The 18352-nt window shown below is 45.0% G+C and overlaps 1 protein-coding gene across 1 annotated transcript in view; it reads left to right on the top strand.

Annotated features, from left to right (window-relative positions):
- The first annotated feature begins 16245 nt into the window (after positions 1–16245).
- The window catches only part of LOC104660034 (sterol 26-hydroxylase, mitochondrial), a 37065-nt gene continuing 34958 nt past the window's right edge, over positions 16246–18352 (top strand). Inside the window, exon 1 of the mRNA XM_010360254.2 lies at positions 16246–16995. Within this exon, the coding sequence (XP_010358556.1) occupies positions 16741–16995 (255 nt within the window). The 5' untranslated portion in view covers positions 16246–16740. The remainder of the gene's footprint in view (positions 16996–18352) is intronic.

Raw genomic sequence — 18352 nt, 5'->3', positions numbered from 1 at the left:
GGCGTGATCCCAGCTCACTGCAACCTCCGCCTCCTGAGTTCAAATGATTCTCCTGCCTCAGTCTCCCAAGTAGTTGGGATTACAGGTACGTGTCACCATGCCCAGCTAATTTTGTATATTTAGTAGAAACGGGGTTTCACCATGTTACCAGGCTACTCTCGAACTCCTGACCTCAGATGATCCGCCCGCCTCGGCCGTCCAAAGTGCTGGGATTACAGGCGTGAGCCACTGCACTCGGCCCTGGCCTGTGTTTTCTTAATGAAATATTGTGAGCTTTGGGTTTTTTTTTTTTTTTTTTTTTGAGGCGGAGTCTCGCTTTATCGCCCAGGCTGGAGTGCAGTGGCGCGATCTCGGCTCACTGCAAGCTCCGCCTCCTGGGTTCACGCCATTCTCCTGCCTCAGCCTCCTGAGTAGCTGGGACTACAGGTGCCCGCCACCACGCCCGGCATTTTTTTGTGTTTTTAGTAGAGACGGGGTTTCACCATGTTAGCCAGGATGGTCTCAATCTCCTGACCTCGTGATCCGCCCGGCTCGGCCTCCCAAAGTGCTGGGATTACAGGTGTGAGTCACCGCGCCCGGCCTTTTTTTTTCTTTTTTTTTTTGAGACGGGGTCTTGCTCTGTTGCCCAGGCTGGAGTGCAGTGGTGCAATCTCAGCTCACTGCAACCTCCGCCTCCCAGGGTCAAGCCATCCTCCCACCTCAGCCTCCTGAGTAGCTGGGCCACAGGCATGTGCCACCATGCCTGGCAGTTTTTTGTGTTTTGAGTAGAGACAGAGTTTCGCCACGTTGCCCATTATATCATGCTGCCTCTTGCTTCAATGAATTCTTGTACTTCAAGATAGGGAGCCCTATTCAAGTGTTCACAGTATAGCAACATCTCCAGGTACTCCCTTTTAACTGAGTGTCCCATCCTAAGTAAGGAAGCAGTGGTTAGAATGTTTCATCTCAAGCCGGGCATGGTGCCTCACGCCTGTAATCCCAGCACTTTGGGAGGCCAAGGTGGGTGGATCACTTGAGGTCGGGAGTTCGAGACCAGCCTGACCAACATGGAGAAACCCCATCTCTAAAAATACAAAATTAGCCAGGAGTGGTGGTACACACCTGTAATCCCAGCTACTCAGGAGGCTGAGGCAGGACAATTGCTTGAACCCAGGAGGTGGAGGTTGCAGTGAGCCAAGATTGTGCCATCACACTCCAGCCTGGGCAACAAGAGCCAAACTCCCAAACTCCATTTCAAAAAAAAAAAAAGAAAGAAAATGTTTCATCTCATCTCACTGCCTTTAGGGAAAGGGTGACAGAACAGAAAACTAAAATAGTCAAATATTTGCATTATAAAAGTTGGCATTCAGACATGTGTTGAAATATTTAGAGAAAAAATATTTGATTACTGGGAGTCAGTTTTCCCTGCTCTGCAGAGTAAAATGATTGGGACTTCTAGTTTCTGATTTCTGGATGTGACCCTACTAGCTGTATGACTTGGGCAAATTATTTGAGGTGTGCAATTTACTTTTTTTTTTTTTTTGAGATGGAGTCTCGCTCTGTCGCTCAGGCTGGAGTACAGTTGCACGATCTGTGCTCAGTGCAACCTTTGTCTCCCAGGTTCAAGCAATTCTCCTGCCTCAGCCTCCTGAGTAGCTGTGACTACAGGCACCCACCACCATGCCTGGCTAATTGTTGTATTTTTAGTAGAGACAAGGTTTTGCCAGGCTGGCCTTGAACTCCTGACCTCAGGTGATCCACCTGCCTCAGCCTCCCAAAGTGCTGGGATTACAGGCTTGAGCCACTGCATCTAGCCTGAAATTTACTTTTAATCCCTGCCCCTCTGCTTGCTTTCTCTCTTTCTTTCTGTCTTTCCCTGTATCCCTGTTTCTCCCTTCTTTCTTTCTCTTTCTTTCTTTCTTTTCTTTCTTTCTCTTTCTCTTTCTTTCTTTCTTTTTCTCTCTCTTTCTTTCTTTTGGTGGGGGACAAGTTTTCTTTTTCTTTCTTTCTATTATACTTTAAGTTCTAGGGTGCATGTGCACAACCTGCAGGTTTGTTACGTAGGTATACATGTGCCATGTTGGTTTGCTGCACCCATCAACTCGTCATTTACATTAGGTATTTCTCCTAAAGCTATCCCTCCCCCAACTCCCCACCCCACGACAGGCCCCAGTGTGTGATGTTCCTTGCCCTGTGTCCAAGTGTTCTCATTGTTCAATTCCCACCTATGAGTGAGAACATGCGGTATTTGGTTTCTGTCCTTGTGATAGTTTGCTGAGAATGATGGTTTCCAGTTTCATCCATGTCCCTGCAAACGACACGAACTCATCATTTTTTATGGCTGCATACTATTCCATAGTATATATGTGCCACAATTTTTTAATCCAGTCTATCATTGATGGACATTTGGGTTGGTGCCAAGTCTTTGCAATTGTGAATAGTGCCGCAATAAACATACGTGTGCATGTGTCTTTATAGTAGCATGATTTATAATCCTTTGGGTATATACCCAGTAATGGGATCGCTGGGTCAAATGGTATTTCTAGTTCTAGATCCTTGAGGAATCACCACACTGTCTTCCACAATGGTTGAACTAATTTACATTCCCACCAACAGTGTAAAAGTGTTCCTATTTCTCCACGTCCTCTCCAGCATCTGTTGCTTCCTGACTTTTTAATGATTGCCATTCTAATTGGTGTGAAATGGTATCTCATTATGGTTTTGATTTGCATTTCTCTGATGACCTTGATAATGAGCATTTATTCATGTGTCTGTTGGTTGCAGAAATAATCTTCTTTTGAGAAGTGTCTGTTCATATCCTTTGCACACTTTTTGATAGGGTTATTTTTGTCATGTAAATTTGTTTAAGTTCTTTGTAGATTCTGGATATTAGCCCTTTGTCAGATGGGTAGATTGCAAAAATTATCTCCCATTCTGTAGCTTGCCTGTTCACTCTGATGGTAGTTTCTTTTGCTGTGCAGAAACTCTTTAGTTTAATTAGATCCCATTTGTCAATTTCGGCTTTTGTTGCCATTGCTTTCTGGTGTTTTAGACATGAAGTCCTTGCCCATGCCTATGTCCTGAATGGTATTGCCTACGTTTTCTTCTAGGGTTTTTATGGTTTTAGGTCTAACATTTAAGTCTTTAATCCATCTTGAATTAATTTTTGTGTAAGGTGTAAGAAATGGATCCAATTTCAGCTTTCTACATATGGCTAGTCAGTTTTCCAAGCACCACTTATTAAATGGGGAATCCTTTCCCCATTTCTTGTTTTTGTCTGTCAAAGATCAGATAGTTGTAGATGTGTGGTGTTATTTCTGAGGCCTCTGTTCTATTCCATTGGTCTATATATCTGTTTTGGTACCAGTACCATGCTGCTTTGGTTACTGTAGCCTTATAGTATAGTTTGAAGTTAGGTAGTGTGATGCCTCCAGCTTTGTTCTTTTTGCTTAGGATTGCCTTGGCAATGTGGGCTCTTTTTTGGTTCCATATGAACTTTAAAGTAATTTTTTCCAATTCCGTGAAGAAAGACATTGGTAGCTTGATGGGAATGGCATTGAATCTATAAATTACCTTGGGCAGTGTGGCCATTTTCATGATACTGATTCTTCCTATTCATGAGCATGGAATGTTCTTCTATTTGCTTGTGTCCTCTTTTATTTCCTTAAGCAGCAGTCTGTAGTTCTCCTTGAAGAGATCCTTCACATCCCTTGTAAGTTGGATTCCTAGGTATTTTATTCTCTTTGTAGCAATTGTGAATGGGAGTTCACTTATGATTTGGCTCTCTGTCTATTATTGGTATATAGAAATGCTTGTGATTTTTGCACATTGATTTTGTATCCTGAGACTTTGCTGAAGTTGCTTATCAGCTTAAGGAGATATTGGGCTGAGACGATGGGGTTTTCTATATATATACAATCGTGTCATCTGCAAACAGGGCAATTTGACTTCCTCTTTTCCTATTTGAATCCCCTTTATTTCTTTCTCTTGCCTGATTGCCCTGACCGGAACTTCCAACACTATGTTGAATAGGAGTAGTGAGAGAGGGCATCCCTATCTTGTGCCAGTTTTCAAAGGAAATGCTTCCAATTTTTACCCATTCAATATGATATTGGCTGTGGGTTTGTCATAAATAGCTCTTACTATTTTGAGATACGTTCCATCAATACTTAGTTTATTGAAAGTTTTTAGCATGAAAGGCTGTTGAATTTTGTCGAAGGCCTTTTCTGCATCTATTGAGATAATCATGTGGTTTTTGTCTTTGGTTCTATTTATGTGATGGATTATGTTTATTGATTTGCATATGTTGAACCAGCCTTGCATCCTGGGATGAAGCAGGCTTGCTTGTGGTGGATAAACTTTTTGATGTGCTGCTCGATTCGTTTTGCCAGTATTTTATTGAGAATTTTTGCATCGATGTTCATCAGGGATATTGGTCTAAAATTTTCTTTTTTTGGTTGTGTCTCTGCTAGGCTTTGGTATCAGGATGATGTTGACCTCATAAAATGAGTTAGGTAGGAGTCCCTCTTTTTCTATTGATTGGAATAGTTTCAGAAGGAATGGTACCAGATCCTCTTTGTACCTCTGGTAGAATTCGGCTGTAAATCCATCTGGTCCTGGACTTTTTTTGGTTGGTAGGCTATTAATTATTGCCTCAATTTCAGAGCCTGTTCTTTTTCTATTCAGAGATTCAACTTCTTCCTGGTTTTGTCTTGGGAGGGTGTATGTGTCCAGGAATTTATCCATTTCTTCTAGCTTTTCTAGTTTATTTGCGTAGAGGTGTTTATAGTATTCTCTGATGGTAGTTTGTATTTCTGTGGGATCGACGGTGATATCCCCTTTATCTTTTTTTTATTGCATCTATTTGATTCCTCTCTTTTCTTCTTTGTTAGTCTTGCTAGCAGTCTATCAATTTCGTTGATCCTTTCAAAAAAACAGCTCCTGGATTCATTGATTTTTTGAAGGGTTTTTTTTTGTGTCTCTATCTCCTTGAGTTCTGCTCTGATCTTAGTGATTTCTTGCCTTCTGCTAGCTTTCAAATTTGTTTGCTCTTGCTTCTGTAGTTCGTTTAATTGTGATGTTAAGGTGTCGATTTTATATCTTTCCTGCTTTCTCTTGTGGGTATAAATCTATAAATAAATCTATAAATTTCCCTCTACACACTGCTTTAAATGTGTCCCAGAGATTCTGGTACATTGTGTCTTTGTTCTCATTGGTTTCAAAGAACATCTTTATTTCTGCATTAATTTCGTTATTTACCCAGTAGTCATTCAGGAGCAGGTTGTTCAGTTTCCATGTAGTTGTGTGGTTTTAAGTGAGTTTCTTAATCCTGAGTTCTAATTTGATTGTACTGTGGTCTGAGAGACAGTTTGTTGTGATTTCTGTTCTTTTACATTCACTGAGGAGTGCTTTACTTCCAACTATGTGGTCAATTTTAGAGTAAGTGTGATGTGGTGCTGAGAAGAATGTATATTCTGTTGATTTGGGATGGAGAGTTCTGTAGATGTCTATTAGGTCCGCTTGGTGCAGAGCTGAGTTCAATTCCTGGATATCCTTGTTAATTTTCTGTCCGTTGATCTGTCTAATGTTGACAGTGGGGTGTTAAAGTCTCACATCATTATTGTGTGGGAGTCTAAGTCTTTCTGTAGGTCTCTAAGGACTTGCCTTATGAATCTGGGTGCTCCTGTATTGGGTGCATGTATATTTAGGATAGTTAGCTCTTCTTGTTGAGTTGATCCCTTTACCATTATGTAATGGCCTTCTTTGTCTCTTTTGATCTTTGTTGGTTTCAAGTCTATTTTATCAGAGACTAGGATTGCAACCTCTGCTATTTTTTGCTTTGCATTTACTTGGTAGATCTTCCTCCATCCCTTTATTTTGAGCCTATGAGTGTCTCTGGACATTAGATGGGTCTCCTGAATGCAGCACACTGATGGGTCTTGACTGTTTATCCAATTTGCCAGTCTGTGTCTTTTAATTGGGGCATTTAGCCCATTTACATTTAAGGTTAATATTGTTATGTGTGAATCTGATCCTGTCGTTATGATGTTCACTGGTTATTTTGCCTGTTAATTGATGCAGTCTCTTCATAGCATTGATGGTCTTTACAATTTGGCCTGTTTTTGCAGTGGCTGGTACCGGTCATTTCTTTCCATGTTTAGTGCTTCCTTCGGGAGCTCTTGTAAGGCAGGCCTGGTGGTGACAGAATCTCTCAGCATTTGCTTGTCTGTATAGGATTTTATTTCTCCTTCACTTATGAAGCTTAGTTTGGCTGGATATGAAATTCTGGGTTGAAAATTCTTTTCTTTAGGAATGTTGAATATTGGCCCCCACTTTCTTCTGGCTTTTAGGGTTTCTGCCGAGAGATCCGCTGTTAGTCTGATGGGGTTCCCTTTGTCGGTAACCCAACTTTCTCTCTGGCTGCCCTTAACATTTTTTCCTTCTTTTCAACCTTGGAGAATCTGATGATTATATTTCTTGGGGTTGCTATTCTTGAGGAGTATCTTTGTGGTGGTCTCTGTATTTCCTGAATTTGAATGTTGGCCTGTCTTGCTAGGTTGGGGAAGTTCTCCTGGGTAATATCCTGAAGTGTGTTTTCCAACTTGGTTTCATTCGCCCCATCACTTTCAGGTACACCAATCAAACATAGATTTGGTATTTTCACATAGTCCCATATTTCTTGGAGGCTTTGTTCGTTTCTTTTTACTCTTTTTTCTCTAACCTTGTCTTCTCGCTTTATTTCATTAATTTGATCTTCAATCACTGATACCCTTTCTTCCACTTGATCGAATCAGCTACTGAAGCTTGTGCATGCATCACAAAGTTCTCATGCCATGGTTTTCAGCTCCATCAGGTCATTGAACATCTTCTCTACACTGTTTATGCTAGTTAGTCATTCGTCTAATCTTTTTTCAAGGTTTTTAGCTTCCTTGCAAAGGGTTCGAACATCCACCTTTAGCCTGGAGAAGTTTGTTATTACCGACCTTCTGAAGCCTACTTCTGTCAACTTATCAAAGTCATTCTCTGTCCAGCTTTGTTCCATTGCTGGTGAGGAGCTGCAATCCTTTGGAGGAGAAGAGGTGCTTTTCTGCTCTGGTTTCTCCCCATCTTTGTGGTTTTAACTACCTTTGGTCTTTGATGTTGGTGACCTACAGATGGGGTTTTGGTGTAGATGACCTTTTTGTTGATGCTGATGCTATTCCTTTCTGTTTGTTAGTTTTCCTTCTAACAGGTCCCTCAGCTACAGGTCTGTTGGAGTTCGCTGGAGTTCCACTCCAGACCCTGTTTGCCTGGGTATCACTAGCGGAGGCTGCAGAACAGCAAATATTGCTGCCTGATCCATCCTCTAGAAGTTTCATCCCAGAGGGGCAGCCGCCTATATGAGGTGTCTGTCGGCCCCTACTGGGAGATATCTCCCAGATAGGCTACATGGGGGTCAGGGATCCACTTGAGGAGGCAGTCTGTCTGTTCTCAGAGCTTAAACACTGTGCTGGGAGAACCACTGCTCTCTTCGGGGTTGTCAGACAGGGATGTTTTAAGTCTGCAGAAGTTGTCTGCTGCCTTTTGTTCCACTATGCCCTGCCCACAGAGGTGGAGTGTAGAGGGAGTAGGCCTTGTTGAGCTGTGGTGGGCTCTGCCCAGTCTGAGCTTCCTGGCCGCTTTGTTTACCTACTCAAGCCTCAGCAATGGCGGACGCCCCTCCCCCTGCCAGGCTGTTGCCTAACAGGTTGATCTTGATCTGCTGCGCTTGCAATGAGCAAGGCTCCGTGGGCATGGGACCCATGGAGCCAGGCACGGGATAGTATCTCTTGGTCTGCCGTTTGCTAAGATCGTTGAAAAAGTGCAGTGTTTGGGCGGCAGTGTCCTGTTTTTCCCAGGTACAGTCTGTTGTGGCTTTCCTTGGCTAGGAAAGGGAAATCCCTCAACCCCTTGCGCTTCCCGAGTGAGGCAATGCCCCACCCTGCTTTGGCTCACCCTCTGTGGGCTGCACCCACTGTCCAACCAGTCTCAATGAGACGAACCAGGTACCTCAGTTGCAAATGCAGAAATCACCCATCTTCTGCGTTGATCACGCTGGGAGCTGCAGATCGAAGCTGTTCCTATTCGGCCATCTTTTTTCTTCTTTCTTTTTTTTGAAATGGCGTCTAGCCCTGTCACCCAGGCTGGAGTGCAATGGTGCGATCTTGGCTTACTGTAACCTCTGCCTCTCAGGTTCAAACGATTCTCCTGCCTTGGCCTGCTGAGTAGCTGGGATTACAGGCACCTACTACCATGCCCAGCTCATTTTTTGTATTTTTAGTAGAGATGGGGTTTCACTATGTTAGCCAGGCTAGTCTCAAACTCCTGAGCTCATGATCCGCCTGCCTCGGTCTCCCAAAGTGCTGAGATTACAGGCATGAGCCTCTGTGCCTGGCCCTCTGCTTTCTATTCTAAAACATTAGGATAATAATACTAACTCTTAGAGGTAATGCTGGAATGAAATGAGTTAATGTTAGGAAAGTACTCAGAATATGCCTGGCACATTGTAAGCCCTCAGATGTTAGTTCTGCCTCCTCCTCCTCTCTCTTTCTTCTTCTATTCCTCTTTTTCCCTTTTCTTCTAGGCTGATGTGTGTCCCTGAGATAGGGGCCTGTGTCCTGAACTTCTCCTCACCTAGTGACTTTGAGAATCTGAGAACAGAAAAGACCTATACCTGCTTCCTAGAAGGGAAACCTCTGAAGTTCCCTCTTGCCCAGTATGAGGACATCTGAGATTTCTAGGCAGGTAGGCCTGAGATTATCTCAGAGTTCTCCAGCAGATGCTTCCAGGAGCCTACGAAGGATGTGGAAGTAGGAGAGACAGAGAGAGAAAGGGAGGGAGGGAGGGAGGGATGGAGGGAGGGAGGGAGGGAGGAAGAGAGAGAGAGAGGGAGAGAGAGAGAGAGAATGAGAGAATGAGCTGGATCTGAAGCCCTATGGTTAGGAATAGAGGTACATTGTGACACCAGGCAGAAACAAGGATGTTTCTATTAATGGCAGCATTGGTCAATAGCAACTGTGGACCAGATTGTAACCCTTGAAATGATGGCACAATGTAATTATACACAACCACAAGGAAAGGAAAGGACCAGTGCAATGCTACAATTCTGACACTAACTACCTAGAGTTAGTGCAGACTCCGCAGGTTAAGGTCACAGTCTCCAACAAGACTCCTCTCATTTCATTTGCCAGCTGAGTGTTTGAGGGTCCCCAGACCACTTGTATCTCTGACCAATGAGGTACAAATTCAGGGGTTTCTAAAACCATTCAGGTTTGACAATACTAAATGACTCATAGAACTCAGAAGAGCTTTATACTCTGCTTAGAATTACAGTTTTATTATAAAGGATACAAATCAGGACCAACCATATGAAGAGACCTGTAGGATAAGGTCTAGGAGAGTCTTGAATGTGGAGCTTCCTTGTCCTTTCCCTATGGAATCCAGGCACATCACCCTCCCTGTGCATCCCTGTATTCCCCAACTGAGAAGTGCAGCTGAGCTTCAGCGTTCAGAGGTTTTATTGGAATTTCACTTTGTAGGCACAATTGATAGAATCACTGGCCGCATGTTCCAACCCAATCTTCAGCCTTCTCCCCTTCCCAGAGGTTGAGCTGGTATCACCTAGCTTGAAGCCCCAACCCTGTAATCATGTGATTGGTCTTTCTGGCACGACCAGCCCTCATTTTTTTTTTTTTTTTTTTTTTTTTTTTGAGACAGAATCTTGCTCTGTCTCTGAGGCTAGAGTACAGTGGAACAATCTTGGCTCACTGTAACCTCTGCCTCTCAGATTCAAGCAATTCTCCTGCTTCAGCCTCCTGAGTAGCTGGGATTACAGGTGTGTGCCACCACACCCAGCTAATTTTGTATTTTTAGTAGAGATGGGGTTTCATCATATTGGCCAGGCTGGTCTCGAACCCCTGACCTTGTGATCTGCCCACCTTGGCCGCCCAAAATGCTGCAATTACAGGTGTGAGCCACTGTGCCCAGCTGACCAGCCCTCATTTTGAAACTATCTAGGAGCCCACCATGAGTAACAAAGACACTGCTACCAATCAGGAAATTCCAAAGGTTTAGAAGCTCTATATTAGGAACCCAGGACAAAGCCCAGAAACATCTTTATTTTACAGCAGCAGGCATCCTTAAATTTACTTTCTGATGCAAAATGGAATTTCAAATAAGAATGTATCTGATTCAGAAGGACAGAACATGTCCTTGAGACCATTTCTAGGGACACTGGCATGGTAGCCCTGGTTGGGATAGTGAGCTGCCACCCCCCTAGCTCAAGTCACCAGGGCTGGAAAGTGCTATTTTGCTCTAGGCAGATGACATTATATAGGCTCAGGCAATGGATTCTACCTTGTTTTTTGTTTATTTGTTTATTTGTTTTATTTTTATTTTTATTTTTATTATTATTTTTTTTTGAGATGGAGTCTTGCTCTTGTAGCCCAGGCTGGGGTGCAATGGCATGATCTTGGCTGACTGCAACCTCCACCTCCTGGGTTCAGGCAATTTCTTCTGCCTCAGCCTCCCGAGTCGCTGGGATTACAGGTGTGTGCCACCATGCCAGCTAATTTTTATATTTTTTATAGAGATGGGGTTTCACCCAGTTGGTCAGGCTGGTCTCAAATTCTTGACCTCAGGTGATCCACCCACCTCAGCCTCCCAAAGTGCTGGGATTACAGGCATGAGCCATTGCACCCAGCCGGGTTCTACCTTCTTATGCACCATCAGCCAGCCTCTGGTTATCAGGGTATGAGTGAGCTCCTCTCAGCTTTCCATTTCTGCAATAGAATTGTTCACACTGTCTCCTCCTTCCCCTCTCACCTCAAATCTAACAGAAAGAACATTAAACTCAGTTCATGAAGACCTGGGTTCAAAACCTGGGTCGCCACTTACTGATCTTTAGCTCTCTGAACTTCATGTTTCCTATGGCAGGAGAAGAATAACAGCCTCTAACTCTTTAGGGATTCTGTAGTGTTCAAAAGAAGTAATATAAGGAGCAAGTCTTTTTATAAAGGGGCAGTATTTCTAACAGGATTGCCCTGGCTCAGAAACAGGCAGAGAAAAGTGGAACATAGTAAAGCACGAGGTGGAAACTGGCATACACAGGTTTTGTTTGAGCTAATTTCAACATTTTTTTAAAAAAGATTGTCAGATGTTTTCTCATAAAAATTCAGATTTTTGACTTCTCTGCAAAAATCCAAAACTCTAGCAATACCAGGCCTGTATTCGCATGGGGGCAACAACTGGTGGAGCTGGGTGGTAGCTGCCCTGGGGCTTTCTCACCTCTCCCCTATTCTGGTCTCTGGCTTGGTTTGCTGCATATAAAGCTATCTGGGTTTTTGACCTCTAGGATGGAGTGAAGGGAAATAGATCCAAATACCTATTAGAATTGAGGAAAAGACCAGGTGTGGTGGCTCACGCCTTTAACACCAGCACTTTGAGATGGCAAGGTGGGCGGATCACTTGAGGCCAGGAGTTTGAGGCCGACCTGGTCAACATGGTAAAACCTCGTCTCTACTAAAAATATAAAAATTTGGCCGGGCACGGTGGATCAGGCCTGTAATTCCAGCACTTTGAGAGGCCAAGGTGGGTGGATCATCTGTGGTCAGGAGTTTGAGACCAGCCTGGCCAACATGGTGAAACCCCATCTCTACTGAAAGTGCAAAAGTTAGCCAGGCATGGTGACGGGTGCCTGTAATCCCAGCTACTCGGGAGGCTGAGGCAGGAGAATAGTTTGAACCCAGTGTTATAAATAAATTTTTGGTGCTGCCAAAGAAATAGCACTTGAACATAAATTCAATTTTCTCAGCAAGGCAGTTTTACTTCTATAGAAGGATGTGACTTGTGGATGGAGCAATGGCAAGAGCACACCTGCACAAGGGAAGGAAAGGGGTTCTTATTCCTGATGCAGGTAGCCCCTACTGCTATGTCATTCCCCTATTGGCTAGGGTTGGACTGCATAGTCTAAGCTAATTCCGATTGGCTATTTTAAAGAGAGCAGGGGTACAAGTCAGAGTGGCAGGGTGAGTAGTTTGGTGGGAATGGGTGACTCAGGATGACTTAGATCAGAGTAGGTGACCAGGGGTGACTCAGGACAGAGCAGATGATAGAGGCTAGGAAGAGGTTGTTTACTGGAACTAGGGACAAGGAGATGAAAATTTTAAAATGGAGAGCTGAACATAACTGATACATTGATTCTTTGGAGAGGATCTTAGAACTCATTGTACTTAACAATTTACAGGCTAAAACCTTTGAAGAGGAATTTATTATATCCTACACCAGGAAGCAGAAGTTGCAGTGACCTGAGATCATGCCACTGCACTCCTGCTGTCAGGGAAACATCTCAAGCACAAGGTCATGAAAGTCAAGGCCCCCAGCTGCTGCCCTTGTGCAACATGGGAGAGGTGAAATTTAACGTGTTTGCTTCTCCTCATAGTGATTCCCCTTTGAAGATGTCCTAGCTTTTTGGTAAAGGAACATGCACTGTCTGATGTGTGGGTCTTTTGAACCCTGAGGAGGTGGAGTGGCAGGAGATGGGGGCTCTCTTTCCCATTTCCTCCTGGTGTCCAGGGAAGATGCCCGGTCACCTTGGGAGGACTGAGACTCAGAGCTCCAGGTAAAACTGGTGGGCTAGGGGAGGTCCCCAAATACTGGTGAGACCTCAACCCTGGCCAGTGTCCAGGTTCTTGACACCACTGCAAGAAGGAATTCAAGGATGAGTCAGAAAATAGTGAAAATGTGGAGATTTATTGCAGTGAAAAGTACACATTAAAGAAAGGGGAGTGTGGGCTGGCTCAAGAGAGTTGTACCATGGGGTTTAGAGTTACCATCTTTATGGGTTTCTTTAACAAAGGGGTGGAATATTCATAAAGATTTCTGGAAAAAGGTAAAGATTTCTCGGAACTGTGGTGCTGTCCTTTTTTTTCTTTTCTTGATGGAGTCTCTCTCTGTACCCCAAGCTGGAGTGCAGTGGGGTGCCATCTTGGCTCACTGCCACCTCTGCCTCCTGGTCCCGGTTCAAGCAGTTCTGCCTCAGCCTCCCGAGTAGCTGGAATTACAGCACATGCCACCAAGCCCAGCTAATTTTTGTATTTTTAGTAGAGATGGGGTTTTACCATGTTGGCCAGGCTGGGCTTGAACTCCTGACCTCATGATCCACCCGCCTCAGCCTCCCAAAGTGCTGGGATTACAGGTGTGAGCCACCATGCCCAGCCAGTGCCACTCATTTTTTTTTTTTTGAGACAGAGTCTCGCTCTGTCGCCCAGGCTGGAGCGCAGTGGCGCCATCTCGGCTCACTGCAAGCTCCGCCTCCCAGGTTGACGCCATTCTCCTGCCTCAGCCTCCCGAGTAGCTGGGACCACAGGTGCCCGCTACCACGCCCGGCTAATTTTTTGTATTTTTATAGAGACGGGGTTTCACTGTGTTAGCCAGGATGGTCTCGATCTCCTGACCTCGTGATCCACCCGCCTTGGCCTCCCAAAGTGCTGGGATTACAGGCGTGAGCCACCGCGCCCGGCCTTCATTTTTACACCAAATATGGGTGTTCCTAGAACTGTCACAGCGCTGGTGGGTGTGTGATTTAGTATGTTAATGAGTGTATAACGAGGTCTTAGGTGAAACCTAAGTCAAATCCAGTGCTATGTTGTTTCCCATCAGTCTTAGCCAGCTTGGCCCACATCTTGGTTTTCAGGGTCTTATTGGCCCCTGCAGCTATTTTAACAGTTTCCTTTTGCTAGTCGTGTGAAGCTGCTGCCTGGAATTGTTTATTTCCCTGCGCCCACCGTGTGTTACTCCTGTCTCATTTGACTGCCCTCAGAGATTTTTCTTCTTTATTTGTAAGGGTTGATGAGGGAGGAGGTCAGTGTTTTATATTTACTTTTTGTTGATTTGGGTCATTGGCCATGTCTAGTTAGTGCATGGAAATTTCTGGCTGCCTGTTTTAAAGGTCCCAAGGGTGGGTTATTAGCAGAATCTGAATCCGAGGCAGGGATTGGTTGGAATTTTTCTATGACCATTATTTTGACATGGAACTGCTATAATCCAGAAGATACAAACTTTATAAGGAGGTTAAACAAGCAAGGACCAAAGGTTAGTAGAAATTGGAGTTATTAAAATTTCCAGGAAAGGTAGGAACTGTCACACTTGGTAGGTATTTTTTGATGGGGTCCCAGATGGTTTAAGCAGTGTGCTTATTGAAATTATGTAGCCAGGTAGCGTGTTGGTAAATCTGTTGAGCTGGCAGTCTAATTAATCCTGAGTTGTTAATATAAGAACAACAGGTGTGGTTTATTACCGTGTAAACCCCTTTGTTTAGCTAGAAGATAAAGCCTCCTGTTTTTTGATCATTTGAGTGGCTTATGTTTTGGCCCTGTTAGGGCCTCATACAATGGCTTAGCAATTCTGCAAAATCCTGCTATACCCAGGACAGTTCTTAGGTTTTTTTTGTTTGTTTTTTGTTTTTGTTTTTGTTTATAGAGGTTTTACTTCTAAGTAAACTTTTGTTTGATGGACAAGGTCCAGTTTCCTGGGTTTAGGATGTACTACAGGTATTTCACTTTTGGTTGAGAAATTTGGGTCTTGGGTGGAGGGAACTGATTTTTTTTTTTTTTTTTTTTTTTTTTTTTTAAGGAAGTTTAGGACTTGAATGGCATTTTTATTTGAGTCCTCTTTAGTGAGGCTGTATACAAAGATGTTATTTACATACTGGAATGTGGCTCTCCTTTTTAGCTCTGGCTTTCTTAACTTTTGTGTCAAGGCATTTTTGAACAAGCGAGGGCTATCCCTAAAGTCATGAGGCAGTATTGTCCTGGTATACCGTTGGGTAATAGTAGTTTCAGGATTAGTCTACTCAAAAGAAAATAAATTCTGAGAGTCGAGGTGCAAAGGGATACAAAAGAAAGCATTCTTATGATCTAACACTGTGAACTAATTGGTGTTTTCTGGTGTTTGGTTACTGTAGTATAAGGATTTGGCACTATAGGATGTAAGGGAATTATGACCTTGTTAATGGCTCCTAAGTCTTGAGCTAGACCATATTTTTTTTTTTCTTTTTTTTTTGAGATGGAGTCTCACTCTGTTGTCCAGGTTGGAGTGTGTGGCACAATCTCAACTCACTGCAATCTCTGCCTCCCGGGTTCAAGTGATTCTCCTGCCTCAGCCTCCCCAAGTAGCTGGGATCACAGGCATGTGCCACCACATTTTTAAAGCATGGCCTCCTGTCCTTCCTGTCCAAAAACCAAATGAAAAATATGGTCTAGGCTGGGTGCTGTGGCCCACACCTGTAATTCCAGCATTTTGGGAGGCCGAGGTAGGTAGATCACCTCAGGTCAGGAGTTTGAGACCAGCCTGGCCAACATGGCAAAACCCCATCTCTACTAAAAATACAAAAATTAGCCGGGCATGGTGGCGGGCGCCTGTAATTCCAGCTACTCTGGAGGCTGAGACAGGAGAATTGCTTGAACTGGGAGGCAGAGGTTGCGGTGAGCCGAGATTCCACCACTGAGCCGAGATTCCACCACTGCACTCTAGCCTGGGTGACAGAGTGAGACTATGTCTGGGAAGTTGAGGGGAGAGAATTAACAAACTAGAGACACAAAGGAATAAAAATACACAAGACAGGGTAAGAGGGAGGAAGGGTACAGGGAGATCTAACATACATATAGCAGTTTGAAGTCCCAGGAAAGGAGGAAAAAATGGGGAGAAGCAATGTTTGAACATAGAATATCTGAGAAACTCCCCAGACTGATCAAAAGACATCCAGTCACAAATTGAAGAAACTAGGAGCCCTTGAATAAATAAATAGAAAGCCACACCTAGCAACTCAGCTGTCAGTCTAATTGAACTTAATAGGCCCTTTCTTCTCTGGCTGCCTGTAAATCACCAATTTTTCAAATGCTGTTAGAACCAGCTGTACCGTCCTGCTGGGTCCTTCATTCCTGGGTTGAATGTGATCTTTGACCCTGTATTTATTTTATACTTGCAAGAGTCATGTTTTTAAACTTTTTGAAAACTATACTTTGAATATACATGAAACATAGGATTCTTAAGACAATACTTTTTTTTCTTCTTGCAATAAATTTTCCATACTATGTTACTCTTTTCATTTTATTAAAAATTATTCTGGCCATTATCTATGAAATCTGCTCTCAACCTGCAGTTTGAAACATCCTGCCTTGGCAGACACGGCGGGGAGGTTCGTGGGGGAAGAACTGGATTGAAAAAAACAAAACACGAATATTTAGATTTCTTTGTTCAGCGGCCCCCCTCCAGGGATCAGATGACTGGCCCCCCTCGCTCCGCACTGACTCCGGGATCAATCCGGACGGCCATTCGGAGAAGCCGAGGGCAGCTTAGTCGCGGCCGGTTCCCGTTCCCTCCAGGACGCGAGGGTCGCCTAGGGTGGGGAACCCGCGGCCGGGCGAGGACCTGTCCCGGTGTAGGACTTCCCGGTTTCGAAAGAATCTCGCTGCACTCCCGCCCAGAGTTCAGACCAAGCGAAAAGTTATTTGAGAGGCCTCGGGGGCGCGGGGTGAGGAGTCGGTGGCGAAGGCCTTGGTCGGGGCGCGGTGGGTATCTCCTGCAGTCCCCGCGTCGCTGGGAGGAGCGAGGGAGCGAGCGGGAAGGGGTCTGGCTGGCCTTTGCTCGGCCCTCCCCAGCGCCCGGCCTTGAACCCGCCCTGAGCCTGGGCGGGTCCGGGGGTTCCGCACTCGACCCAAAGGTGCAGGCGCGCGAGCACAAGCCATGGCTGCGCTGGGCTGCGCGAGGCTGAGGTGGGCGCTGCGAGGGGCCGGCCGTGGCCTCTGCCCACACGGGGCCAGAGCCAAGGCCGCGATCCCTACCGCCCTCCCCTCGGACAAGGCCACCGAGGCTCCCGGAGCCGGGCGTGGTATCCGGCGGCGGCAACGGAGCTTAGAGGAGATTCCACGTCTAGGGCAGCTGCGCTTCTTCTTTCAGCTGTTCGTTCAAGGCTATGCCCTGCAGCTGCACCAGTTACAGGTAACCCGCGGGGGAGGTACTGGGCATCGCGTACTGGGGATGGAGGTGGGCACCGGAACAGAGAGGCTAGAGGTGAGGAGACATTGGACAAAAAGTGAAGACTGCAGGAACTCAGCTGGGGACCCACTGAGGCTATGGTCATAAATTGGAAATCTGTAGGGAGAATGTGCAAAGTACAGACAGAGCCCTTTGAGCTGATATAAACAGGACGATGAGGGGTGTAAATCAGGACGGCATCAGCAAGGAGGGGATCTGGACGCTGGACTTAAAGTGAGCAGAGGCTGAGGAGGGAGCCGTCTTGGGAAGACAGTGGCAAAGGCAAGTGTGTAAGCTGACAGATATTATGGAATCACTAATTCTGTTATGATACTGGCTACCACAGACTTCTTCCAAAGGAAATAACTTCAGGAGGATTATAGAAGCCTCTTGGTTATTTGCAAGGTCAATTTCCTCTTAGGGGAAAACACAATGCTGCTTCTCAGATCGTGGAAGCAAACTCACAGACAGAAAGGAAAAGGTACTTTTTGTTATTAAGAAATCAGTCTGAGGCCAGGTGCAGTGGCTTATACCTGTAATCCCAGCACCTTGGGAGGCTGAGGTGGGCAGATCACCTGAAGTCAGGAGTTTGAGACCAGCCTGGTCAACATGGTGAAACCCTGTCTCTACTAAAAATGCAAACATTAGCTGGGCGTGGTGGCGCATGCTGATAATCCCAGCTACTAGGGAAGCAGAGGCAGGAGAATTGCTTGAACCTGGGAGGCGAAGGTTGATCGTGCCACTGTACTCCAGCCTGGACAACAAAGCGAGACTCTGTCTCACAAAATAAATAAATAAATAAATTAAATTTAAAAGAAATCAGTTTGTGTTCAGGTCAGTGGTGTTGGGGGAGAAAACCAATGTCTAATAAGAAAGTTTTATCCAGCAGAATACAGAAATGAGGCAGGGATGAACAGCTCACTGCTCACTGACAGAGACTGGAAAACCCAACACTGACCAATGTTGGAGAGGATTTAGGAAATGAACCAAAGGGGTTCATGTGGGATCTGTCTTCCTAATGACTAGCAACAAATGTAAATGCACCTACCATGTTCCAGGCATGGTTCCAAGTGCTGGGATTCAGTGAGATGAGGCTTCTGCCCTCATGGGGCTTATTCCTCTGAAGAAGATGGAGGACAAAGAGATAAAGTAATAAAAAGTTAACTTCACAGAGAGAACTCTGGGAGGAGAAGCTGTTCTAAGGTTGGGGAAGAGGGAGGGGGCTTCGATTCACGGGGTGCCTTCACAAGGACACTTGGTTGTCAGGGACTGATAGGAGCAGGCTGGTCCTGGGCTGGTATAGTCAACCACCTACTGGTCA

The sequence above is a fragment of the Rhinopithecus roxellana genome, chromosome 14, assembly GCF_007565055.1.
Source record: "Rhinopithecus roxellana isolate Shanxi Qingling chromosome 14, ASM756505v1, whole genome shotgun sequence".
Lineage (NCBI taxonomy): Eukaryota > Metazoa > Chordata > Mammalia > Primates > Cercopithecidae > Rhinopithecus > Rhinopithecus roxellana.
This window is presented reverse-complemented; position numbering and strand designations above follow the sequence as displayed.